Here is a 27,002-nt window from a genome sequence, read left to right as displayed (position 1 = left end):
TTAACACTGAATAAAATATTTATTGTGATTTTTTCCCCTGTGACATAAGATCATTTATTTTTCCTAGCTCTCCAAATGACACAGTTGCCGAACCTCTTTTAGCTGGTCTCGCCTGAAAATAATGATAAAGATTAAAGACATTAGAAACTGATAAATATAATAGCCCTAATTAACCCCCTTAACGCTGTCTTATATTTTAAAAAAAAAACAAACCACCCTAAGTAAATAAACAATAATAAGTAAATGGAAACATGAACCCACTAAGAAAAAAAACTGATCTGTCTTAGTAATATTACCTGTGAATCATGATATTTCCATCCTATCATGTAATATATCTGATAGGTGGCAGGTACAGAACCATCCTCATTTCCGTACATTTCTATAAAGACAAATCATGGTTAGAGCCTGAAAAAAATGCAAGTAGGAAAAATAAATCTGCTCAATGAAAGTCATGTCTTCCAAAGAGAAATGAATATTAGAATAGTCACGGGATTCTGAGAATGCCTCTTGTGAAAAATCCTCCACACCGAGAAGCTGACAATAAGGAAATAGTAAGGGCTGCTGGGAAAAAGGATACGTAGCCACAGGATCTGCATTTTGAAAGGAAGGACAAGAAATCTGATGGTGCCCTAACAGGAAAGGAAAACGTAATTTTAGGGGATAAAGATGACAGGGCACAAGTTGGTCAGTGGGGCCTGGCTGGGAAGAACGGTCAGCTCCCTTACCTCTGTACACTGCTGCAGCTGCCAGCATCGTGTCTCGGTGCAGGAGGGCTTTTCTATTCCAAGCACAGTTACTCTCACCCATCCCTAAAATACAGGCAGTTTGAGATAATACAGCAAATACCCTGAGCAGCTCAACATCACAGATTTTATCTTATCTCATCCAATGGTATACCCCTTCTCTAATAGTCACATAAGATAACCTAAATAATCTCATTTTGTTCTCAGATCATAGCTAGTTACTCTAAAGCAACACTACTTAAAGCTTCTGGGTATTAAGACAAGTCGAATTTCAGGAGGCAAACCCTATAAGTAGGCTTTCCTTGGCAGCAATGGGCTGTGGTGGGCCGGTTGGGCAAAAGCAAGGCGACTGGCCCTCCAGGTGAGTCATCAGGCGTTGGCAAGGGCCTTTCTAATGATGCCACATTTTTATGCCCCTTTTAGCTGCTCTTTGAGGAGGACAGGACATTGGTACAACACCTCACTCCTTCTAAGTAAGCCGTAAATGTAAGTATGAATGTGAAACTTGGAAGAGGGCTTGAAGACTCATTAGGTAGTACCAAAACTACAATGTGTTTTCAGATTTTATAACATTTTACTGATCCCAGATTAGGAAACAATTTTGTACATTCTCTTCAGGAGCACTTTTCTTAATGTTTTAACATTTATTTTTAGATTTCTTTCCTTCAAACTGACAGCTAAAAGCTAGGATTATGTCAGTCTATTGTTCACTAAAAATTAATGTTATATATTTAATATTTTTTAATGCATAGAGTCAAACGAAATTACTTTGAAAGACCACATTTTAAACTAGTTTGCAAAATTAAAAGAATTTCAAAAGTAAAAATCCTTTACATTTATTCTCTATATGCTACATGATCAAAAATCGGTTTCTTAGTTTTGTTTTTCACAAAAGATACCAATAAACTTCCCAATGTTGGTATCCTTTAGTAGTTTAAAAATAATAATCTCCCAATTTTTCAATGGGCTTATTAAAAACAATCAACAAATTAGCTGGAATAAGTTAATCTTCTTCTTCTCTCCAATCCCAAAAGGTTCCTATTATTCCCTAAAATAATGAAGCTCCGAAACTAAATGCAATGTCCCATATCATGTGAGTATAAGAGCCCTAATTCATGAAGAACAAAAGACATACAAACTAGTAGATGAACCACCATGAAGAGGGTGGATCTTATTCTTGTGGTCATGAAGTAGCTACATGACCTTAGTTCCATCTCTCTGGGTCCTCAAGTTGGCCAGGCTAGATGATCTCTACAGGCTTCCAATGCTAACATTTTAGACCCATTAACATAATCCAATTTTAAAACATTCTCCCACATCATGAGTATCAACTGAATCAAAGGTCAACTGGAACTTGTACTGGAAGGGCTTATTGCTGATAATGGCTGTGGCACTTTCATTCCTGCTTAACTCCCCATTGGCATGACTTACACATTAGACAGAGGCAACACCAGTGGAAAACAGGCCTAATTTTTTTAATGGAAATAGTTAATGCACTAGAAATTCTAAAATGCCTTCTAAATAACCGGTATTAGGATACACTAATTAAGATTATTAGGCACAATGCTCTTTCTGATACAGAAACTCCAGAGCACTACTGTAGACCATAGTAACTCTGCTGCTAGGGAAGCCAACCCTTCCCTCACTTGAGAACCTCCCTTCTCCTTGGGGAAGCAGTGGGATGTAGCACATAGAGTCTAGACTTTGGGATCATAATCCAAGTTCTGGCCCTTACATAACCTGGGGCAAAGTCACTTAACCTCTATTAAACTCAGTTTTATCATCTTCAAAATGGAATGATAAAACTTCATAATGCATCATGAAGGACCTTTTCTGGAGATCACCTGGGAAACACATCTGGGACTTTGGACCAGCTCTGGGCTTTGGGATAAATAGAAAAATCTGGGAAGCAGGTAGCTGTTAAAGACTCTCACAGTGTTTTTAAGGTTAAGTTCAACTGCTTATTTTAAAAAAGTCTAATTTATTATGGTTTACTAGGAACAATACTGAGTACTGTCTAAAAAAATAACAACTGAACTTACCTTAAAACTACTGTGAAAGCCTCCAAAACTTTTCATGCATTCATCGGCTGATACACAACTTGTTCTGTAAAACTAGGTCAACATTCTGGACTTTCTTCTGTGAATTAATAATAATAGCAGCTTAAATGAGAAACACCACAACTATGAAGAAAACAGTGTAACACAATGTAAAATGCCAAAAACCAACTGGAAGGTAACACCAGCTTCCAGTCTGCAGGGCAGCACCCCTGGAAGTCTGCCAAGCTCCTCCCTTCCTGCATTCACCCCTCAACCACTCTTCTTCCTACGTCAGCTGCCTCTGACCTTTTCAGTGGAGACTGGCTAACATTTCAGGATCTGAGTCAGGCTGCTACAGTGGGCTTAAATCCTGGCTCTACCACTTACTAAACACATCGCCTTGGGCAAGTTACTTCTGTCTGTGCCTAGTCTCCTCATGCAAAACAAGAGAGGTTAACCATGCTAGCTAGTCTTACCTTCCTCATGAGCACACCTCATAAACGATGCTGGAGGGTGAGCTTGCTCACACATCAATCTGATTGTCCCTCCTCTGCACAATATTCTCCCAACAGACTGCAAGGCTGACCTGATAAAGTCTAGAGAAGCCTCTAATGGACTATCCTGCATCATTTCCCGTCATTTTCCCATTCTACATATTCAAGCAATACTGAATTACTGTACAGTTTCTCAATTAGGAAAGTGAAGGCTGAGCGTAACCTCTTGAGTCTCCATGATTCTATACGTGCCTTTTCCTTGGCCTGGAATGCAAGGCCCCAACCCCCCAAAGGTGCACCCACCCCTTCATTCTTCTAGCAAACTCATTTTAGCTTAGGTGCTGCTTCTTCTGCAAAAGCATCCTTGATTCCCTAAGCAGATTTAGGGATTTTTCTCGGTGTTTCTCCCTGCACTTTTAAAAAGAATTATCTCACTTTACAGTTAAAAGCATGTGTCTGCCGATCTCTGTGTGTCTCTTTCTCTACTGGAGCATAAGTTCCCTAAGATCAGGAACTGTTATTTCCAACATTGGCTCAGTGGTTGGCACATGGTAGATGCTCAATAAATAGTAAGTGAATGAATATAAAATCAACCAGTTAACATTTATATCAACTTTGTTAAATATCACTTTTACAAGTTATCTTTAGATAAATTCATCCTAATCCTCTTCAGAGTAAGAAACATTGAGACTCTGGGAGGGCTCATGCCAAGGAGTACTTTCCAGAACTTCTGCTGCCAGTGTCCTTGTCCCCGCGGTGAGCCACAGCCACCCCCCACCACTGCAGGAGACCCTCCAATACTAGCAGCCATGTGGCTGACAGGGTCTTGGTGCTACGGCTGGGTGTCAGGCCTGTGCCTCTGAGGTGGGAGAGCCGAGTTCAGGACATTGGTCCACCAGAGACCTCCTGGCTCCACGTAATATCAAATGGCAAAAGCTCTCCCAGAGATCTCCATCTCATTGCTAAGACCCAGCTCCACTCAACGACCAGCAAGCTACAGGGTAGACACCCTATGCCAAACAACTAGCAAGACAGGAACACAACCTCACCCATCAGCAGAGAGGCTGCCTAAAATCATAAAAAGGTCACAGGCACCCCAAAACACACCACTGGACACAGTCCTGCCCACCAGAAAGACAAGATGCAGCCTCATCCACCAGAACACAGGCACCAGTCCCCTCCACCAGGAAGCCTACACAACCCACTGAACCAACCTTAGCCACTTGGGGCAGACACAAAAACAATGGGAACTACGAACCTGCAGCCTGTGAAAAGGAGACCCCAAACACAATAAGTTAACCAAAATGAGAAGACAGAGAAATACACAGCAGATGAAAGAGGAAGGTAAAAACCCATCAGACCAAACAAATGAAGAGGAAATAGGCAGTCTACCTGAAAAAGAATTAAGAGCAATGATAATAAAGATGATTCAAAATCTTGGAAACAGAATGAAAAAAATACAAGAAACGTTTAACAAGGAACTAGAAGAACTAAAGAGCAAACAAACAATGATGAACAACACAATAAATGAAATTAAAAATTCTCTAGAAGGAATCAATAGCAGAATAACTGAGGTACAAGAACAGATAAGTGACCTGGAAGATAAAAAAAATGGAAATAACTACTGCAGAGCAGAATAAAGAAAAAAGAATGAAAAGAATTGAGGACAGTCTCAGAGACCTCTGGGAAAACATTAAACACAACAACATTTGAATTATAGGGGTCCCAGAAGAAAAAGAGAAAAAGAAAGGGACTGAGAAAATATTCGAAGAGATTATAGTTGAAAACTTCCCTAATATGGGAAAGGAAATAGTCAATCAAGTCCAGGAAGCACAGAGTCCCATACAGGATAAATCCAGGAGAAACATGCCAAGACACATATGAATCAAACTATCAAAAATTAAATACAAAGCAAAAATATTAAAAGCAGCAAGGGAAAAGCAACAAATAACATACAAGGGAATCCCCATAAGGTTAACAGCTGATCTTTCAGCAGAAACTCTGCAAGCCAGAAGGGAATGGCAGGACATATTTAAAGTGATGAAAGGGAAAAACCTACAACCAAGATTACTCTACCCAGCACTGATCTCATTCAGATTCAACAGAGAAATTAAAACATTTACAGACAAGCAAAAGCTAAGAGATAGATAGCTAGTGGGAAGCAGTCACATAGCTCAGGGAGATCAGCTCAGTGCTTTGTGACCAGCTAGAAGGGTGGGATAGGGAGGGTGGGAGGGAGGAAGACACAAGAGGGAAAAGATATGGGGATATATGTATACGTATAACTGATTCACTTTGTTATAAAGCAGAAACTAACACACCATTGTAAAGCAATTATACTCAATAAAAATGTTAAAAAAAAACCCAATGCAGCCAAAATAAATAAAGAAAGAAATTTATTTTTTAAGAAAAGGCACATGAAAATATGTTTAACATCACTAATTATTAGAGAAATGCAAATAAAAACTACAATGAGGTATTACCTCACACCGGTCAGAACGGCCATCATCAAAAAGTCTACAAACAATAAATGCTGGAGAGGGTGTGGAGAAAAGGGAACACTCCTACACTGTTGGTGGGAAATGTAAGTTGGTACAACCACTATGGAGAGCAGTATGGAGGTTCCTTAAAAAACTAAAAATAGAACTACCATATGATCCAGCAATCCCCTACTCCTGGGCATATATCTGGAGAAAAGCATAATTCGAAAAGATACATGCACCCCAGTGTTCACTGCTGCACTGTTTCCAATAGCCAGGACATGGAAGCAACCTAAATGTGCATCAACAGAGAAATGGATAAAGACGATGTGACATATATATACAATGGAATACTACTCAGTCATAAAAAAGAACGAAATAATGCCATTTACAGCAACATGGATGGCCCTAGAGATTGTCATACTGAGTGAAGTAAGACAGAGAAAGACAAATATCATATAATATTGCTTATATGTGGAATCTAAAAAAAGGGTACAAATGAACTTATCTACAAAACAGAAACAGAGTTACAGATGTAGAAAACAAACTTGTGGTTAGCACGGGGTAAGGGTGGGAGAAGGATACATTGGGAGATTGTGGTTGACATATACACACTACTATATATAAAATAATAAGGACCTACTGTATACCACAGGAAACTCTACTCAATACTCTATAATGGCCTATTTGGGAAAAGAATCTAAAAAAAGAGTGGATATATGTATATGTATAACTGAATCACTTTGCTGTATACCTGAAACTAACACAACATTGTAAATCAACTATACTCCAATTAAAAAAAAAAGTGTGACTACAAGAGTAAATTTTTGACCACATATCTTTCCCCTTATAAAGTTGACAGAAGCACCGTACTCAGAGGAGGCTGAACGATAGGTAAAATGGACTTTATTACAAATGGGCAGCTCCAAGAAGCAGGAGAGTCAGTCAAGAGAGTGCCAGAACAGGGGTCAAGAAGGCAAGAGTTTAGCGCCCAGTTCTACCACTAACAGGCAAGTGTTCTCTTTGGGCCTAATATTTCTGACTTGTAGGACAGGGGTAAAGTAGTCACCAGAGGGTTATTACAGAAGCAAGTGCAACAGTGCTTATGAAAAACTATTAGATCTGTAAACAAACATGAGGTATGTATTTTTATAATTCACTTGCTTTAAATCATCTTACGATTTTTCAGTTTCCAGATTAAGGCTCCCCCAGGTAAGCAGCGTTTGGGTTTCAGGGAACACACTTCTGATGCCTTCAGCTTCCCCCATTCATCCTGTCTATGCCATTTGCGTGATAAAAAATCAGACCTCATAAATTCTCACTGACGTAAGTTGAGGCTCTCCTTTGAGCAAACCACTTCTCCAGCCTCCCCCTCAGTCAGCAGCCTCGCCTCTTTTGGGGTTGGGAGGTCGGGTTTGTGTCCTTGCTGCTCCTCAAAGCTTCTCCCAGGCCATGACCTCTCTACTGCTTCCAACACCACCTATTCACAAATGACTCACAATGTTTACCAGGGCCAGTTGCTTCCTCTGAGCTACACAGCCACGCACTCAACTGCCTACCTGATGTCTTGTTTCAGCTATTTCAAGAGTGTTTCCAACCCAACATGCCCAAGTGTGAACTCAAGAGCTGTCCCTGCCCATGCTTGGTCATCTTCTACTGTTTCTCGATCAATGAAGGGCACCATCTATCTGGCTAGAAACTCAGTGCTGTGTTTGAAATGTCTCTCTCCTTCATCGGCCCATGTGTAATCCATCAGCAAGAACTGTCACAATTATCTCATAAATATCTCCAGAATCCATTCACTTCTCTCCATCTCCACTGCCACCACCTTAGTCCAAACCACCATCATTTCTCAGTAAGCTTTCCAGCTGTTAAGTCTACTAGTCTACCTGCCAATCCATTAAAAAAAAAAAAAAAAAATCTGACATCATGACCCCTCCCCCCATTAAAATACCTCAAGGGGCCTTTTAAGATAAAGACAAACAACCTTAACAAAGGTTACAAGGCCCCCATTTACCTACCAATTTAATCAGTTAACTTTTCTTTTTACTCCCTGTATTCTGGCCAAAATGCCCTTCTTTCAGTTCTCGCCATGTTCTTTCTTGCAACGGGGCCTTTGCACATGCTGTTCTCCGTGCCTGGGACTCACTTCCTCCCTGCTTTGCCTAGTAAACCCAATTCATTTTTTAGGGCACAACCATCACTTCCTCAGACAGGATTTTGTTGACTCTCCCACACCAGGACCTATCCCACCTAACCCCCTGGCAACCCCCAATCCTACACTAACCCAACTACCTGCTTTCTTTCTACCTGTGCCTGGATCTGAGCTGCCAAGTGTTGCTGGAGAAAGTCACTGAGGTGTTCTACCACCCTCACATGCTCCTTCAAGAAAGTCCTGCCAGGACAGGAATAAAGACGCAGACGTAGAGAGTGGACTTGAGGACACAGGAAGGGGGAGGGGTGGGCTGGGACGACATGAGAGAGTGTCACGGACATATATACACTACCAAATGTAGAATGGATGGCTAATGGGAAGCAGCTGCATAGCACAGGGAGATGAGATCGGTGCTTTGTGACCACCTAGAGGGATGGGAAAGGGAGGGTGGGAGGGAGACGCAAGAGGGAGGAGATATGGGGATACATGTATATGTATAGCTGATTCACTTTGTTATACAGCAGAAACTAACACAACACTGTAAAGCAATTATACTCCAAGATGTTAAAAAAAAGAAGAAAGTCCTGCCAGCCTTTCACAGGCAGTCACAGCTCTAAGTTCCTCTACTTCACAGCACATACCACAGTTCTAGTTTAATGTTTATCTTTGTGGCAGCTGCCTCATGTCGGCCTCACCCATTTTACAGTATAAACTCCATGAAGACAGTCCGCTTTCTCCTCACCCAGTGTATCTCTAGTGCTTGGCCACAGTGCTTGCCATAGCCAGCCCTCAAAATACGACTCTCACATGGAGTCTAAAAATTTTTTAAGTGTCTTACCTTGTAAATCTTCCATCAATTCAAACATTCCAGGATAGTTAACTTGAATTTCATCAGTGTCCTATTCAAAAAGAAAGACAAATCCTTTGACATTCATTACCAAAAATCCAGATTAGAAAAGAGGTTGTAGAGATTGCCCAGACCAATCTCTCATGATAAGCAGGAATCTTCTTTACAGTATTCTTCACAGATGTCACCTGGCTTACACTTGATTTACAAAGATTTCAAATTGCAGAATAAATGCTTGCCATTCTAACAGTAATCTTTCTATAACTCCATCAACTGGTTCTAATTCTCTCCTTGGGATTAACACAGAATAAAGTCTATTCTGTACTCTACAAACAATTACCTTTTTCTTCAAGTCTTTGAAAACTCTTCCAGGACACTATAATTTTTTTAGGGGGAGGGGTTAGGCTTCTAGACAAAATTTATAGATCCTTACATGTGCTGACTTCATTTTTCTCTACATAGTCAATATCAATCTCACTCTCTCTCAAAATGTGACACCCAGAACCAGGCCCAAAAGGGTCATCTCCCAAGATGCTTTCATTCTACTCCCAGTGATGCAGCAATACTACACAGACTAGTTTAGGAAAGGGCACATGGCTGGCACATACACAGTTTATTTCTCAAGTGAACTGCTGAGCAATGATACCCCACTCTTTTTGAAGTTTGATACAGGAGTTCACTGTTGGTATAGTGGCAGAGACCACTGATGCTCCCCAAACTCCTTGACACTTCACAACCCCAGACATTTCTCCTGGCAAAAGAAAAGTGAGGTGGAGGCAAGGTAATAAAGAGCTAGTGAGCCTTTTCCAGGCCCTCTCTGCTGCAGTGACCTTAAAGGATACAAGGCCGAGATGGCACAACTACAGGATGGAGCGGAGCTGCCCAACCAGCATGGCTGTGATGTTGTGATGTGAAAAACTCTGTGTTAACCACTCAGATGTAGGAGTTTGCCTACATTGGAAACTAGCCCTGAATATAGGACACTTTTTTTTCAAGTTTGCTATCAAAATGCTGCATGTATGTCAAACTTCATCCTATTGGCACTAACCACTTTTGAAGTATCTAGATCTTTTTGTATTCTGTAGCTTTATCTAATATGTTAACTACACCTCCCAATTTTGGACTTTAATGTTGCACAGAATCAAATACAAAACCCTAAGGAACACTTATCAAAAACATCCATTCTAATTCCTAAAGAAATGCAAAACAAAATGACCAATTACTATTTTTTTTTAACATTAGAGATACAAAAGTATAAGCGGTGGATTAACATACACTGTTGATGAGGCATGTCAATTAATGCTACCTTATGGAGAGTAATTTTACTCTACCTGTCAAAGTTTGAAATGCATAGATTCTTTGACTAGGCAATGCCATTGCTAGAAGTTGATCTGACTGATTATGTAAAAGAAAATTCATTGTAGTATTTTTTGAAAGAATATAAAAAAAACAAACAACAAACTGGAAACAATTTAAATGTCCATTAACAGACAGCAGGTTAAATAAAGTATATCTATTCAATGAAATACTATACAGCTGTCAAAAAAGAATGTGGTAGATGTATGGTTGTAGGGGAGGATCTCCAAGATATGTTATTGTCTGGGGGAAAAAAAAGAGTGCACAAAGAAAAAAGTAAAAGAGTATATATTGTTGCATATGTACATTTAAGTGATATAACTGTACTCCAGTCTGTGAGGAAAAAGTGTTCTGAAAGGATATATAAGACAGCTAACCAAAGTCATCCTTGTGGAAAGGAATGGGGTGTCAGAAGGCAGGAGGAGACTTTTGTTCATTTTGGACTCACTCTCTTACTCTCTTTATACATGGTTTGTTTGTGGTTTTTTTTCACTTTTTAAAAAAACATATGCATGGATCAAGTTGTATGTGCACTTTTTAATAAGATCATCTCTGGATAGTCCCTTCTATATATTTTTCTACATGGGGAAATTATTTTTAAAAAGAGATTCTAAGATTAAAAAAAGAATTCCTTCCTGGCTAATGCCTAACCATTAAACAATATCTTTTGAAAACAATTCAACAAAAGCAACTAAAAGCACCATCTCCTTCTCAATCAAAAGAGTACCACAACAGCCTTGTCAAAGGTCTTATTCAAATTAAGACGGGGGACCATATTTGCAGTTTTCTTCTAATATACTAGCCTGGAAACTATTCTAAAAGGAAATGAGCTTCATTTAGAATGCCAACTAACTCTAAAAAGAATTCACTAAGGGGGTCATATAAATGTAAATATAATTACATGATATTAATTTAACTTGATTTCACTTTAAAAATAAAAATCCATTGCAATACAAAAGTAATATATCTAATGTTTTATGAAACATAAACCTGTATAATTGATTATATAAAAGCTTTCTTGCATGGGAGTTTTAGAAAATTAATTAGGATGCAATGTTAATACAGCACTTTAGAGACAATGTATATGTCTCAAGGAACAAATTTCTATAGATTTTATATATTAAATTAGCAACTAATTTTATAAACTATAGAGAAGATTATACAGCAATATTTTTGCATTATATTAAGGTTTGAGTCATTCTGCTCAATTTTGGAGAAGTATATGGAAGGTATTCTGAATTATTTGAATTCCCAATTAACAGAAATGTAGGCTTTGAAATGTTATAATGTCAGGTTAAACATTTTTAGTAGAAATCTTTCTAAAACACACAACTCACTTTACAACCATAGAAAACTGCAAGTGGTTAACATAATTTAACTTTCTTTCGATGACTCAGTAGAAGTCTCATCTTTTTCCTAATGGGCAATGACTTTTGAATCCCTTAATACTGCTGACTAACCTGTTTGACTGGGCACGAGTTCTTCAACATCACTCTGTGAGGGTTGTCAGTTCCCAGTCTCTGCCTCTTCCCTTCCCTGGAAGGGAAACCCCTTCCCAACATCAGAGGCCCTGCTGGTCTACGCCCCTTGCTTTCTATCAAAGCACGGAAGGATATGACAAGCCATTTTTGGTAGGTTGATTTTATGAAATACACTCACACTACATCTCCTTAAAAAGTTACTTTAAGTTTATAGTCTCTAATTATGCAATGAGAAGCTTTCTTCATTAAAAAAATTCCTATTTCTTCTAATCAGGTTTAGATATGTTTTTAGCCCTGAGGGGCTTGGAAAATCATGGCAAGTCCATTCTCTGGAAGGCAGTAATGACATCTTTTAGAATGACTTTGTTGCTGAAGGAGGTTTGAAGGGGGAATCACTGTCCGGATGCGTCCCTGCAGGAAGCCTTGGCCTGGAAAGTGTTAGGAGTAGAGGGAGGAGGAGAGAGGAAGGCAGGAACAAGGACTTATTGAGCATTTATTGTGAAGGTCCAGGTACTTTACACCCTTTAAATTATTTAATCCTAACGGCCACCTGTGGTGAGTAAAATTTGCATTTTTTTAAAAAAATGAATGCTCAGAGAGGTGAAGTAAACCCCCCAAATTCCCCTAGCTAGTAAAGGGGCAAGGTAAGGATCCAAACTATACTGTCAGACACCAGCACCCTGCATCGTCACTGCACCATGGTGACTCCTTGTTTCTTCACCGCTGACGGTCTCGGGTCCTCTTCCCAGATCTCTCCAGCCCTGAGGGTGTACAGCCCCGTCCTCCCTCCTCTACCTGGATCCAACCCTGGGCCTCGTGAATGCATGCTCTCTCATTTCTGCCTCACACGGCACCACTTCACTTGAGGGCTGGTGGTAGAGGCAGTGCTGTGAATGGTCCCGTACACCCCCTCCCCTCCTCCTCTGGGATGCTCTAACTCTCGTGTTACACCTAACTCTGGATTTGAAGACTGTGATGGAGTAGCATGTCTTAGAAAATAGCCTCCTTGTTAACTGAGATACATTCTTTGTTTGAGTTACTTATTCAGGTAATGGATAATAAAAATTTTACATTCCTACCTTGTGTCAATCAAGATAAAAAGAGAGAGCGATTATTTCTGAACTGTGTAATTAATGGGTTACTCAATTCTCTTGATAGTTACCACAGTCAGCGTATTAAAGCCGGCTCTCCCGAGCAGATGTCCTAGGTCATTGACAGCAGTGAAAGGAGAGACGTGTGGAGAAAATCCTCCTTCCCTTTCTGTTTCCGCTAACTGTAATGAACACCGGAGTTCATAGAGAGTGTCACCTCCAAACACTGCACCAATAAACACTCCATCTGGTTTTAAAACACAATGAATCTGTAATAAATATAAACAACAAAACTATTCAAAATTTTACATATAAAACTGTTAAAAGGATATATGGTATCTAGATCAATATTTTATGATTACCATTCTTAGTTTGTCAAATTAATAACAAGATAATTTAATAACACTCAGACAACCAACTGTCAGCAAGGCATTGCAGTATAATATTGTTGTGAAGATAGACATTTACTGATAGCGTTAATATCTATAAAATATTTTATATGTTTTCAATTTTTTATAATAGACAAAACTGACCCTTATAATCAGTAAAATATTGAAAGAAAAAATTTTTTAAGTGTGGTAGAGTACAAAAATCACCATCCTCCCTGTATCTGTGCCCTCTGAAACGCTGCTCAACAACAACCCCCGTTAAGGGATGGAGCCTACTTCCCCCTCCTGGAATCTGGGCTAGCCTTGTGACCTGCACTGACCAAAAGAATGCAGAGCAAGTTGACCGTGTGTCAGTGTCAAGCCCAGGTCTCAATGGCCTTGCTGCTTCCACCTGCTCTCTAGGAGCCCCATCTGGCCACCACGTTGTGAACAAGCCTGAGCTGGCCTGGTGAAGGATGAGAGGAAGAGGAGCAGAGATCAGCCAGGCGTCCCAGCTGAAGCCACCCGACAGCTCCAAGACAATCCACTGGCAGATCAGACACACGGGTGAGCCAAGCCAGACCCAGAAGAATTTCCTAAGTCCAGCTCAAATCCCTAATTCACAAAATTGTGAGCTAATTATTTTTAAAACAAAAAGTTGAGGTGGCTTATTATGCAGAAAACACTGATTTACAGAGAAACCATTATATGATTCACAACATTAACCTAGTAACGTTTTAGTTAAAATATTAACATATCAATCCAGTAACATACAGAATTAAGAAGTAACCAACTTATTTTTCAGCTTTAAAACTAAAACCAGTTTTAATTGATAACTTGAGCAAAACAGCAGCCAGAATGAATTCCAGAATCATAAATGTTTACTCAATGACTCTTAGAACTACACTCTTTAACTAGTTTTGACTCTGACGATTCTCAACAACGAGGAACATCACAGGACAGGGTGGATTCCGAAGTACATCAAAACCCAAATCACAGTAGGCTCTTGTAATTCAAGTAGGCATCTTGGATTTATATTTAATACATTATGAAGCAATTACAAAACAGCATATAAGCAAACAACTGGAAAATCTTTTGGTTTGTTTCTTCTGCCCCTTTAGTGTTACTTCTTTCTCTCGCCACCAAACTCTAATATAACGTACCTAGAATTTAGTCCCCAGCTCTCTTCAGCTTCTCTCTACCACAGACGGTTTATCAGTTCCCATGGATTTCACAAGGATCACTTTCCAATCTCTACCTTGAGCTTCCCAGAACTCTAAATTTGTCTTCAGCTACCTGTGCGCCATGAACATCTGTCTCTTGATAAACGTACTCCCTCCCGTTCCCCAGTACATCCAACACACACACAACTTTTTCTCAAACCAACTCCCTTTTCCAAATGCTGTATTTCTGTTAATTACCATTTTCTATTCCCTTTATCTGATCACTACCAATTCTTTCACCTACTTTTACTATTATTATTACTTTTACTATTATTATTACTTTTACTATTATTATTACTTTTGTTCTCCAGGCATCCAGACTCAAAACTTTAAGGCAAGCTTTGACTCCTGACTCTTTTTGATCTTCAGCTTTAACCAGCCACCAAACTGTTGATTCTTACTTTGTAGAGTCCTAAATACATTTCTCTTCTTCTTAACTCCTACCATTGTCACATAGGTTTAGTGTATCTCATGCCTGGGCCACTGAAACAGTCTCTCTTTCATGTAACCAACTTCCAGCATCAGTTTTCTAATCAGCAAAATGAAGCTATCCTGCAGAGTTATTTAACACATATATAAAACAGAGCACAGTGATTGGCAAACAGTATATGCTTAAGATATGGTAGTTATTATCCTGTCTACCAGCTTTTTAATCATGTCACTTTCCTCTTCAAAATTCTCCAGTGGCTCTGAATTGCCTTAAGAAAAAACTCCTAATTCCTTAATCTGTCACCTGAGTCTGCCTAGATCTGGTCCCAAAAATTCCTCATCTACACCTGGCACTATACTAATTCTCCAACAGGCTTCCTCTTTGTCCTTTCAGGCTCCTGAGTCTCTTACACCTCCTCTCTGTCCCGGGATTCTGCCTTCCTGGAGTGTATTCCCACTCCAAATCTGACCTACCCTTTGAGGCCCTGTTCAAGAAATTTCTTCCTCTTAAAGCTTTCCTAGGCCACTCCAAGCCACAGTGATCTCCTTCCCTCCTCTGAACACGATGCTTTTTACCCACCCTTCACCTGTTTGTTGATCAATATCAACCAAGAAGCATTTACTAGCATTGCCTAAGTATAAGGCATGGGGGAGATACAAACACTGTAGGAACAAATAGGTTCTCACCCACAAAAAATTTATAGGCAATTCAGGAAGAAAAGAAAGCCACACAAAAAATGTCTTACCATATCAGTACTATTTTGTACAAGTCTTAAATATTTATGAAAACTTTAGTAACATCTCCATAATTAGATTTCTTAATCCTCGGGGAATAGGGAGTCACTAATGTACTTCTTAATATGCCAAAGGGCACCAAGTGTATCCGGCCGACAGAAGATAATCAATTTTTTATTTGCTTCCATTTCCAATTGTCAAAAATATAAAACGGAAAACATCTATAAGTTTCTGTGTAAAAACAGAAACATCTATAAGTTGCTAACAATAAACAAAATAACACAGGCTATTAGAATCAACACTAAGATTTTTACCTGTTCAAGTGCTCTAGGAAGGTCATTCACCCAGTGCAAACTAAAATATAAAACACACATTTGTTTTAGCTTAATGTGTATAATTAATTAGTACGAGCGGCACTAGTATAATGATAAGCCACAAAAAAGGTGTAAATTTTGATGTATGAAATTGCATATCAAAATTCACTGATTGTTTTCATACAAGTTTTAAAATAAAAAGTATTCCTAGGGAATTACCTTCCTTCTGTTGCAGGAGAAAATGTGACAGTATATCACTTTCCTGATATGATTATCTCTCCAAATAGTCTTCAATGAATAAAGTAAAAGTCAACTTTTCTAAAGCATACATACAAATGGCCAACAGGTATATGAAAAGATGCTCAACACCACTAATAATTAGGGAAATGCAAATCAAAACCACAGTGAGATGTTACCTTATACCTATCAGGATGTCCATTAACAAAATGACAAAGGCTGGTGAGGATGTGGAGAAAAGAGAGCCCTTGTACATTGTTGGTGGGAACGTAAACTGGAACAGCTGCTATGGAAAACAGTATGAAGGTTCCTCAAAAAATTAAAAATTGAACTACCATATGATCCAGCAATCCCACATCTAGATATTTATCTGAAGGAAGTAAAGTCATTATCTTGAAGAGATATCTGTATTCCCATGTTCATAGCAGTATTATTCACAGTAGCCAAGGTATGGAAACAATCCGAGTGTCCATTAAGAGATGAATGGATAAAAAAGATGTGGTGTACACACACACACACACACACACAGAGAGAAATATTATTCACCCATAAAAAGAGGGAAATCTTGCCTTTTGGGTCAACATGGATGGACCTTGATGGCATTATGCTAAGTGAAATAAGCAAGACGAAGGAAGAAAAATACTGTATGTTCTCACTTATATGCAGAATCTAAAAAAGCCAAACACATAGAAACAGAGTAGAATGGTGGCTGCCAGGGGCAGAGGGAAACAGGGAGATGTTCATCAAAGGATACAAACTCCCAGCTTTAAGATAAACAAGATTTGGGGATCTAATACACAGCATGGAGACTATAATTAACAATGTTGTATTATATAATTGAAGGTTTTTAAGAGAGTAGATCTTAAATGTTATCACCACATACATACACAAAAAATTGCAATTATGTGAAGGGATGAAAACTGTTAACTAACCTTATTGTGGTAATCATTTTGCAATATATATATGTATTTGATTATCATATGGTACACCTTAAACTTATATATGTTATATATAAATAATATCTCAATAAAGCTGGGGAAAAAATAAGTAAAAATCATCCCTATCTGGCATCTCATTTAAACAGTGCTATTCTGAGAAATTATTTGAAGTAGTAAAAATAAGGACCTGATGACATATTCAAGGAAGTTCACCAATTAAATCAAACAATTAAGCTAGATATATATAGAATTCTAAGTCCTACTTTCGTGGGGTGAGGGGGGGAAGCCACTTCATCAGACCTATAATTTTCCCAAGGCAAACAGTATTACTCATCAAAAGTAACTCCATGAGTTTTCTGATAATATCCCACATTTTTTAAGACTATAAAAAAGAATAAATAAACAACTCAAAGTTCTATATACTTAAAACTTAATTTTAGAAATGTCTTGCATTGTCTTTGGACTCTATTTGACCTTCTCCCAGAGTGTGGTGTTGCATAACCACAAGACTCAGTCTCTGTAGAGTATGGTCACACTTTCCTGGTAGAGCTGGCATCCTCTTAGCTGAATTCCAGGACAGCACCAAAGACCCATTTCAACCCATACTATGTTAAGCTCACATTTATCTTTCATAATGCTTTCTAACAATTATTTGATACTTTAAAAATTACGGTCATATTATAAACTCTATCATACTTATGGGGAAACTGAAAGTGACAGAATTACAGTAGTTACTTCCAAATAGCAAGCACGTGAGCTAAAGTTAAAACTCAGGTTCTGACTCTCTGCCCAGGGCTCTTTCCCTTAGACCAAGGCTCTGTAATGTTTTCCATTTCACAATAGAATCTGAATACTTTTCTAAGTTTGTTCAGCACACCTCAAAAAGCAGAGAAAAAATTACAAACTCACTAAAGAAAACAGCAAGGGTGACCAACTCTCCCAGTTTGCCTGGAACTGAGGGGTTTCCTGAGACACAGGCCTTTCAGTGCTAACACTGGTAAAGTCTTGGGCAAACCATAATGACAGGTCACCCTAAAAACAGCCATTAAAAGGGCTGAACTGAGCATGTTGAATCTTTGAAAAAAAAAATCTGACTATACTAATAAGGAGAAATAAGGCACCACACAGAATATTTTATTTTCTCTATTAGATGCTGAGGTCTTTGAGGACAGGATTCCTGTCTGAATTCATTTTTCAATTCCCCAAAGCATCGAGCTCAGTGCCTTGTACATTATAATCTATTCAACAAACATTTATAATATATGTTTTTGTAATAAATGTGGAGGGACATGGTAGGAAGCACAAAGGGAAAAAGTAACCTTGAGGACTACGTTTCTGTGTAGAAGAATTAAAGTTAAAGGAAATACGAGCTTTTCCTTATTTGCCAGAATGAGTTTATAAGGGTGCCCTAACATCTGAATGTTGGAGCCAGTATACTCTTTCAAACTCTTGCCCCATCAACATGTAAGTAGGTTACGTCAGCGAGGAAAACCCTTCTAACACAGATAAACTTTAGCAAATTAAGGAAAGTTGGGGAGGAAAAAAAGTTGAGGTACTATATCACTTATCTCCACTAGGGAGCATATAATCCATAATTCTTTACCAGAGAAAACTGGTTTGTGACTTAAAATAAGTTATTAAGATATTTACTCTGTTATCTATTTTATTTACCTTATAATATTAAAACTTTATAGCATAAATTATCTATTTTTAACATATATTTTATAAAAGCACAAATGGATTACCAACCTTAAACTGCTAACCACCAGATCAAATATATTTTCTCTGAAGGGAAGAAATTCTTCATCAGCTAAAACACTGACAGTAGGAATTTCCATTTCTAAGGCATTTTTCTAAAAGTTAAAAAACAGAAGTTCAAAAACACATTTATATAACATATTAATTATTAACACAATCATTGTTTGTTAAACTTAAGTCAATATTATGTTTACTTGGTAGTTTCTAGTCCTTCCAAAAAATAAAAATTAAAAAAATTAAAAGTTTCAGTGGAATAATTGAAGCCAGAAAACTGCTAGATGAAAATATGGGTGAACACTTTTATACTCTTAGATGAAAATGCCTAAGTAAATGTGACTCAAAAACCAGAAATTGTAAAGATTGATATACTTGATGATAAACTAATCAAAAACTTCTAAAAAGCAATACACAATGTAAACAATATATTTGGGAAAATATTTTTTAAATATATGAAGAAAAACTAATATCCCTAAAAAGCAAGTTCTTACAAACCACCTAGAATAAGAACATGCCAAGGTTAAAGTAGATAAAGGACTAAGGTACAGGCACATCATAAAAGTTACTTACAAAATTCACAAATTGAAAAAAACCAATAGCCAAAAGACATCAAGAGCTATTTGGCTACTCTAGTTATCAAAGAAATGTAAATAAAAACAATGAAATTCTACTTTCTGCCTATTACACTGACAAAGACAAAATAAATGGCCCAGTGTTGCCAAAAAGAAGGAGAAAAAAGTGCTTTCGTTTAATTCTGTTCTTCAGTCTTTCTAAGGGCAGTTTGGAGATGTATATTAAAAATTTAAAGCTGAACATCAATGAATCCATACATTCCACTATTAGGAATTTATTCCCTGGGAGAAGATAAATCAAAATTGCTTTATATAACGATGTTCATCACAGTATTAGTTACTGAGATACTAGAAATACAACTGTCCTTCAACAGAAATTTAGCTAAATAAATTGTGGAATATTCATATGCTGGAATACTATATAGCTGTATAAATAGGTGCGTGTGTGTGTGTGTGTGTGTGTGTGTGTATATATATATATATATATATATATATATACCATTCATCGATATAAAAGAATGGTATTCTATGAAAAATATGGCATGTTAGCATAATAATGTTTGTACAAAACAGTGTTGGGGAGATATTATATGCCTACAAGGTGGAGACCGAAATGTCACCAGTGGTTGCCTCTGAGTGGTGGGACTAAGGGTGATTTTTCCTTCTTCCATTATACTTCCTGTACTGTTTTACTTTCCCTTATGTGTGTTACATTTATAATCAGGAAAAAAACAGCTAATTTCATTTTGAAGGAAATAAAAATAAAGAAGTAAAGAACTAAAAACCAAACCAGGAGATCAGAAACCAATAGTATTACAAAGCTACCTACCAAAGCATTTTCTGCAATGTCTGTTTGGAAAAACTTTCCAACAGTTTCCTGAAACGGAATAAAGTTGATCAGATGATACAAAAAAAAAAAAAAAAAAAAAAAAAACAGTAACAAATCAAACAAAACAACTGTTGAAATTACTAAAGGAAAAAGTGATAATTATAGATTAATTTTCAGCTTTGTAAGGGTATTTTCCTGCATGTAATTAGTATGGTACACAAATACTTTTAATAACACATATTAAGTTACATAGAATTAAATATATGCAGTCAACCCTACATGTAATATATTTAACAATATATAATAGAATGGAGAACATAGGTATGAATAATCAGCATTCCTAATTTACTCCACTGGGTTAAGGCTATGTGTTAACTTTTCCATGGCATAATATGCTGAGAGCTAGTCCCCACTCTTGTACCACAGAAGATTCCTCCTGCATACCATCCCCAAATTAATCTTTCTTAAACATCACTGTATCACACCCTACAGCTTTCTACCTCCACCTTCCCTCCTGCTATGCCCTTACTTCCAATGCCTATGAAACACCAACCCAGATTCTTTCAAATCCCAGGGTAGATTCTGTGCCCTTTCAGAAGGCTTTGATCAAATGAAACCCTACTGATTTTCCTTTCCCTTGACTCCTGTTGCAGTTTAATGACTGTACCATTTCCATGGCATTTACTATTATCAATAACAGTATTTGGAGAGGCTCATACACACCCCTCCTCCTGCCTTGGCTCAAGTGTACTTTTTTTCTAAGTAGATTTGATATAGAAATCCCACTTTAATCTGTGTCCAGCACAGTGTGCTACGTAGAGAGGCTAAAACAATTAATAAATGTTTTTTGGTCTGAATTACAAATTGAAAAATAAAATGGTATAAGCATTAATAAAGGCTACTTATATTTCATCACACACAAGATTTCTAACCAACTGATGAAATGAATATTTTTCATAGATAAACTATTAGCTTACTCACAACTTCCAAATGAATGTCAATGTGATTTTTATTGTGAATTATTAAAAATATTTGAACAAAGTGGTAATAAAGTACAATGTATCTTACATAGACTTAAAGAAACTATCAGTAGGAACACTGTATAAAATGGATTCAAAGAAAAGAAAAAACAATTTAAGAATAAACTACTTAGGAGTAGACACAAAACAACCACTGGTTCTATCACTATAAAAAAAACAAAGAAATGAGAAATTCTGATATAATCAAAATCTAAATATGATATAAATTGATTAGGAAAGTCTTTCCTTAAAATTAGCCCATTTTATTTCTCAAAGTAAATTAAGTCATCAAATAAACATACCTTATTCAAATGTTGTGCTATGTAACCTCTTCCACAACCGACATCCAAAGCAAGGGGGAAATCTCTGAAAAACAGACACAGAAGTCATATTTGTCTATAATAATACAGTCCATAAATAATTATTAAAAACTAATTTTCTTAAGTAAAAATGTTTTAGTGAACACAGCTTTCAAAAAAGTTATTATATCATCTGCCCTTGTTGCCTTGCCTCACCAGGTGCATACATCAGAGAACACACCAGACACGGCAAGTCTGTCTGGCCTAGCCACTCACAGGACCTCACAACCAATAGCTTTCCATAAGGTTGCTCCATGATGTGGATGTGAAGAACTGATTTAGCAGGGGGTATTTTAATTTGATAATATACCCAGATAAAGAATGAAAAGAAGTTAATGTAAATGAACATGAAAATATTTGGCGTACCTATCAGGAACTTACTACTTATCCCTACTTCTCAAATTTTTTATGACTTAGAAATCATCATGTGAAATACCACGAAGTATAACATGATAAACTAAAAACCAAACAAAATATCAACTAAATAATAGCTAACTTTTACTTAAATCTTACCAGGTTCAAAGCAGTGTGCTAAGTATGCAGAGTTACGTAAGTCAATCCAAGGTCACTCAACTAATAAGCAGCAGTCAGAACTTGAATTCAGTCAGTTTGAATCCTGAACCAGAACTATTATCCCCTATGCAATGCTGTCTCCTCCAAATATATGTCATACTAAATCAGTTTACACATCCAACTGTGGGTCATAGGTTTAAGAAAAATTTGTGACAAAAATTTTTAAAATTTTATCCACTAATAACATTTTTCCTATTGGAAGCAAGAGTTCCTTTTCAATTTCTGTTAAAAACCTATGTCAAAAATATAGAACACCAGTACACAGCTGGAGAACCACTGGTGAGAGGACCATTTATTTACCTAATGCCCTCTATCTTGATTGTGAACATAGGCAGTGTGGCCTGGGGAAGCATATAGCCTTTGCAATCACAAAGACACGAGTTAGAATTCTGGGCCTGCAATTTACTGGCTCTGTGATCACAGACAAGTGATTTAATCTTGCTGGATCTCAGTTTCCCCATCTATAAAATGGAAAAGTTACTACCTTCCTCAGGGTTGGTATGAGAATTTTATGAAACAGTGCATGTAAAGTATTCAGCACAGTACAAATGTTCGACAATAGTTAGGACTTATTATTATCACTGACTTTAACAGTACTAAGTAAGCTTCAGATAGCACAAATAAGACATTTAATAATCTGTTGGATTAGTTTAAAAAATAAACATAAGATCGGTGTTGACAATACAAGCTATTCTAATAATAGAACATTAGTGTAAGACATTTTAGACTGTTATTTTTAATAATTTAATTCCAAAGAGTTACTGTTATTTTAAGACATGCTTTTAGCCAAAATCACAGTTTTCTCCACAGACCTGTGTTTTGCTCAGTACTATGACATAAAAAGATTGTAAAATCCAATCTGACTTGGAAAGTTTAATGTTTCATTTATTAAATTGCAAATGACCTAAAATCCAGGCAAATGAATGACTACAGTATAGAGAATTAGCTATTTTTCAGATTTTTAAAATAATGAAACCAATGAAACAGATGAAATGAAGGTGATTTTTGCAACAATGAAGAAATTTTTTTTAACTTTATGAAACTGATTCACCCCAAGACTCTTTTAAGTAGCCAGGATATATCCAAAATATGATTTCAAGAGTTTGTGATTTTACAAAATTCCTCTTTTTTGAATAGACAAATGTAATAAATTCATCCCATATGGTCTAATTTAATGTGTGTCTTTTACACAAAAGAGCACAAAAAGTGATTTGCTAACATCACAGAGCAATTCTATAGCAAAGCCATTATTTAACTGTGGTTCCTCCTACCTGGCTGTAAACTCAATCCTGTAAAGCTTTTGTTATGCCTAATATAGAGCAATGAATCCATCAAGGATTTAATAATATTTGATGAAGGTGTTCTTTTCTCAAATCTGCCTCTATATAATTGTCATAAAACCCTTATTGCTATTAATAATACCTAAGATATAATGGCCAAAGTCTCATATAACTTGATGGGGGAACAAATCTAGGTAGACTCTCTCCTTCACTTAGATGGTAAAAGGTTCTGTTATAATTTTAAACTTTTAAAGCTAGGTTTAGTAAATCTTAAAATTCACATGTCAATTATATCCATTTTTGGAGCAATCTTTCCATTACTTGCTTTTGACCAAATCAAGTGGAATAGCCATTCAATCTTGGAGAGAAGCTGAGTTGTGCTTCCATTCATTCTTTTTTTAAGACAACAATGAGAAAGGAATACTTGCTCTCTCAGACATAAAAAAAGGAGAGATCTAAGAGTGATTAAAATCACTAATCCTGGTAATAAATTAATCTAGATGCTGCCATTCCAGATATCAAGTTCTCAGCGTTTAATTTCTCAAGGCTTCATTCAAAAGTTGATTGGGGCTTCCCTGGTGGTGCAGTGGTTAAGAATCCGCCTGCCAATGCAGGGGACACGGGTTCGAGCCCTGGTCCTGGAAGATCCCACATGCCGCGGAGCAACTAAGCCCGTGCGCCACAACTACTGAAGCCTGTGCACCTAGAGCCTGTGCTCTGCCACAAAAGAAGCCACAGTAATGAGAAGCCCGTGCACCACAACAGAGTAGCCCCCACTCTCCGCAACTAGAGAAAGACCACGCACAGCAACAAAGACCCAACACGGCCAAAAATAAATTAATTAGTATATTAAAAAAATAATTAAAAAGAAAAGTTGATTGTATTTTATTATGACAATCATCACTTACCTGGCTATGTCATATACACGGTCTGCAATCCGACTTCCCACCTGACAGATTATAAGAGGCAATGAAGTTAAGATGAGTAGGTTTAACAGAGAAGTAACACTCTTTCCAGTATTCAACAATCCATAGGTCACTTATGTTTCAACATGTTAAGTTCCCTTTATCTCTTTTTCAATTTTACCTCAGCAACTTTCTTTTCAAATTCTGAATAGGAACATCATAAATTAAAGGAAACACACTGAGTTAATTACTTCAGAAGTCAATTTAAGGAAAGAAGACTAAATACTATACATATATATATATACATATATATGTATATATATGACTTTATATTCCATATGATACAAGAATGCAAGGCCAAAAAGCAACAGGATGCCCCAATTAAAAAAAAAATCAACAGGAACATAACAAGCATATTATTGCCTATAGATATTAGCATGAGGTATGTGAAAGTGAAAAATTAGTTAGCTAGGGATTATTACAGATCAATGTATAAGTGATCACTTAATAAAAACTGTATTATTTATAACTACTAACAAATTTTGTGGAACTCCTAAATGAGTAAACAACTTTTCTGAGCAACATCTGCAAATTAGAAGTCAGCCAAATCTGAAGAAACCTCCTCAATCCCACCTAATTTAAAAGAGGTCATAAGGTAGGCACCTCCTTTTTGCTGGGCTAGCTTCGTCTGGCAGGAATAAAGATGTGGGAGCCTAATATTCCACTCATTCCCTTATAAACATCCCAGAGTTTCTATTAGGACTTGAAAGTTCAGAACATATGTGTATTTGCTTTGGGGAGGAAGGAGGGGTAAGGGACGAGGGACAGCAGAAGTCATTTCCCAGAGGACTCCACTTTGTACATCATTCCTAATATGAATACCTTTTGTTTATTATTTTAAAGAAACTCTCATATACTTTATCTCATTTATTCTAGTGTTTATTCTAAACACTGGTGAGGCCTCAGTCAAGTTGTAATCCAGGTGCTTTTCTTGGAGACGAGTGGCTGGAAACTCACATCTTCTAAGTACATGTCACCATGAACCCTGAGGACAGAGTCACTCATCTGATCAGGCCAGGACTTGCACAGAGCTCTGCCCAAAGTAGGGGCAGTAAATGTTGGCTGCATTGGCTTGAAAGAACTCATTACACTTGATTTCAATTTTAGTCCATCCCTGAAGAAACACGAGGCCTGAGCTCTGTGCTGCCTGTCCAGAAAGCAGAAACCTGCTCAAGTCCCTAGTCCACCTAGGCAGAGAGGAAGAGGTCTCTCAAACCAACACAGACAAATCAGAGATCTTAATTTATCTTAATGAGTCTTCCTAAAACACGAACCAGAGCCCATCACTCCATTGCTTAAAAGCATTCGACAGTCTCACATTCCTCTAGAGCCATGTTGGCCAACAGAAAAACAATCAGAGCCACAGAAGCAACTTAAAATTTTCTAGTAGCCATTTAAAAAAGGGTAAAGAAATTAATTTTAACACTTTATTTCACCCAATATATCAAAAATAGAACTTCAACATGCAATCAATGTAAAAAGATATTAAGGAAATATTTTACATCCTTTGTTCACATTGTCACTGAAATCCCGTGTATTTTACATTTACTGCCCATCTCAAAGGGACATTCAAGTGCTCAATAGCTACATGCGGCCAGAAATTACCATATCAAATGGACAGCTGAGATGGAGAAGAAAATCCCAAGTCCTTACCCATTAAGGCCCTCGTAAACTGGGCCCTCCCTGACCTCCCAATGGAGGTCCCTGGAAGCCTCAACAAGGTCCTTTCGGCCTCAGGGGCTCTGGGTTTGTCTTTCCCTTTGCCTACAAGGCTTTTCCCCCCAGATCCCAGCCTGGCTAATTCCTCATCACGTCGTCTGCCTGAGCGGCCTTCCCTGACCAGCGCAAGTCACCTTACTACTTCACTTTGTTACCTGGCCTTACTTCTTTAGCTGAAATTACATTTTTTTGTTCACTGTCTCGCCTCCCACAAGAATGAAATCTCCTGAGAGCAGCGGTCTTACTTTGCCCTGGTCACACCTGTAATACAGGCACCATCTGCCGAGGTTATGAATGAATGAAGAGCAACTTACAAACACCGGCGCCCGGCCGCTGGGAGACTACAGTAGAGGCCCAGACAGGCAGGTCGGCTGCTCAAGGTCACACAGCGAGGTGGGGGCGGCCGGGGCCTGGCCGGAGCTCCCGGACCCGAAGCCAAGGCTCGGCGCCGCCCTCCCCGCCGTCCCGCTGACTCACCTCCTCCTTCAGGTAGTCAAACTTTATCCGCTCAGGCTGCCGGGCCGCCCAGTTCTTCTGTTTCCTCTTCAAATCCCGATCGAATATGTTTAGGGATCTGGGCGAGGCGCTGCCCAGGGAAGAGACGCCGGAGGCCACCTTCCTGAAGCCGACGTTCTTCGCGGGGACCCCCGCCGCCGGAGGTCGCCGCCACCTGGGCGGGAACCTGGTCAGCCGCAGCATCTCCAGCGGCGACGCCGCTTGCAGGAGCATTTATCGTGCGCATGCGCCGCGGCTTCTGTGATTACTCTGGAGAGCTTCGCCGAGGGAAAGCGGAAGAAGTTTGGCCCAGTTCGCATGCCGTTACGGCTGCGCGTCACGCTGAGGATTGTGGGAGTCGGCGGCCTACGTGAGGCTTGGAGAGGTCTCGGAGTTGGTGAGTGGGGTTGGGTTCCAGAAAAAGGGCTTGTCGAGGGGGCAGAATCAGTCTCTGACAGGGTCTCCATCGGATTCGTGAGGGCCGCGCTCTTCCTCCTTGCCTTCCC

At 38.2% G+C, this 27,002-nt stretch overlaps 1 protein-coding gene across 3 annotated transcripts; it reads right to left on the bottom strand.

The window, feature by feature from the left end:
- NDUFAF5 (NADH:ubiquinone oxidoreductase complex assembly factor 5) lies at window positions 1-26,779 on the bottom strand. 3 transcript variants are annotated; one of them, XM_082645898.1, is made up of 11 exons: window positions 26,479-26,779; window positions 24,226-24,266; window positions 21,408-21,471; window positions 20,087-20,134; window positions 18,680-18,783; window positions 15,756-15,795; window positions 12,758-12,979; window positions 8,750-8,810; window positions 726-809; window positions 297-379; window positions 1-112 (listed from the first exon to the last, which is right to left on the bottom strand). In XM_082645898.1, the coding sequence occupies exons 1-11, from the start codon at window positions 26,728-26,730 to the stop codon at window positions 20-22; spliced, it is 1,092 nt and encodes a 363-aa protein (XP_082502024.1). In that variant the 5' UTR covers window positions 26,731-26,779; the 3' UTR covers window positions 1-19. The 3 variants fall into 3 exon arrangements, with proteins under 3 accessions (XP_082502024.1, XP_082502025.1, XP_082502026.1); XM_082645899.1 differs by having other exon boundaries at window positions 12,758-12,955; XM_082645900.1 differs by lacking the exon at window positions 12,758-12,979.
- Window positions 26,780-27,002: the final 223 nt, after the last annotated feature.

The sequence above is a fragment of the Mesoplodon mirus genome (genome assembly GCF_964341445.2).
Source record: "Mesoplodon mirus genome assembly, chromosome: 15".
NCBI lineage: Eukaryota > Metazoa > Chordata > Mammalia > Artiodactyla > Ziphiidae > Mesoplodon > Mesoplodon mirus.
Note: the sequence above shows the minus strand (reverse complement) of the source record. Positions and strands in the feature narration are given on the sequence as shown.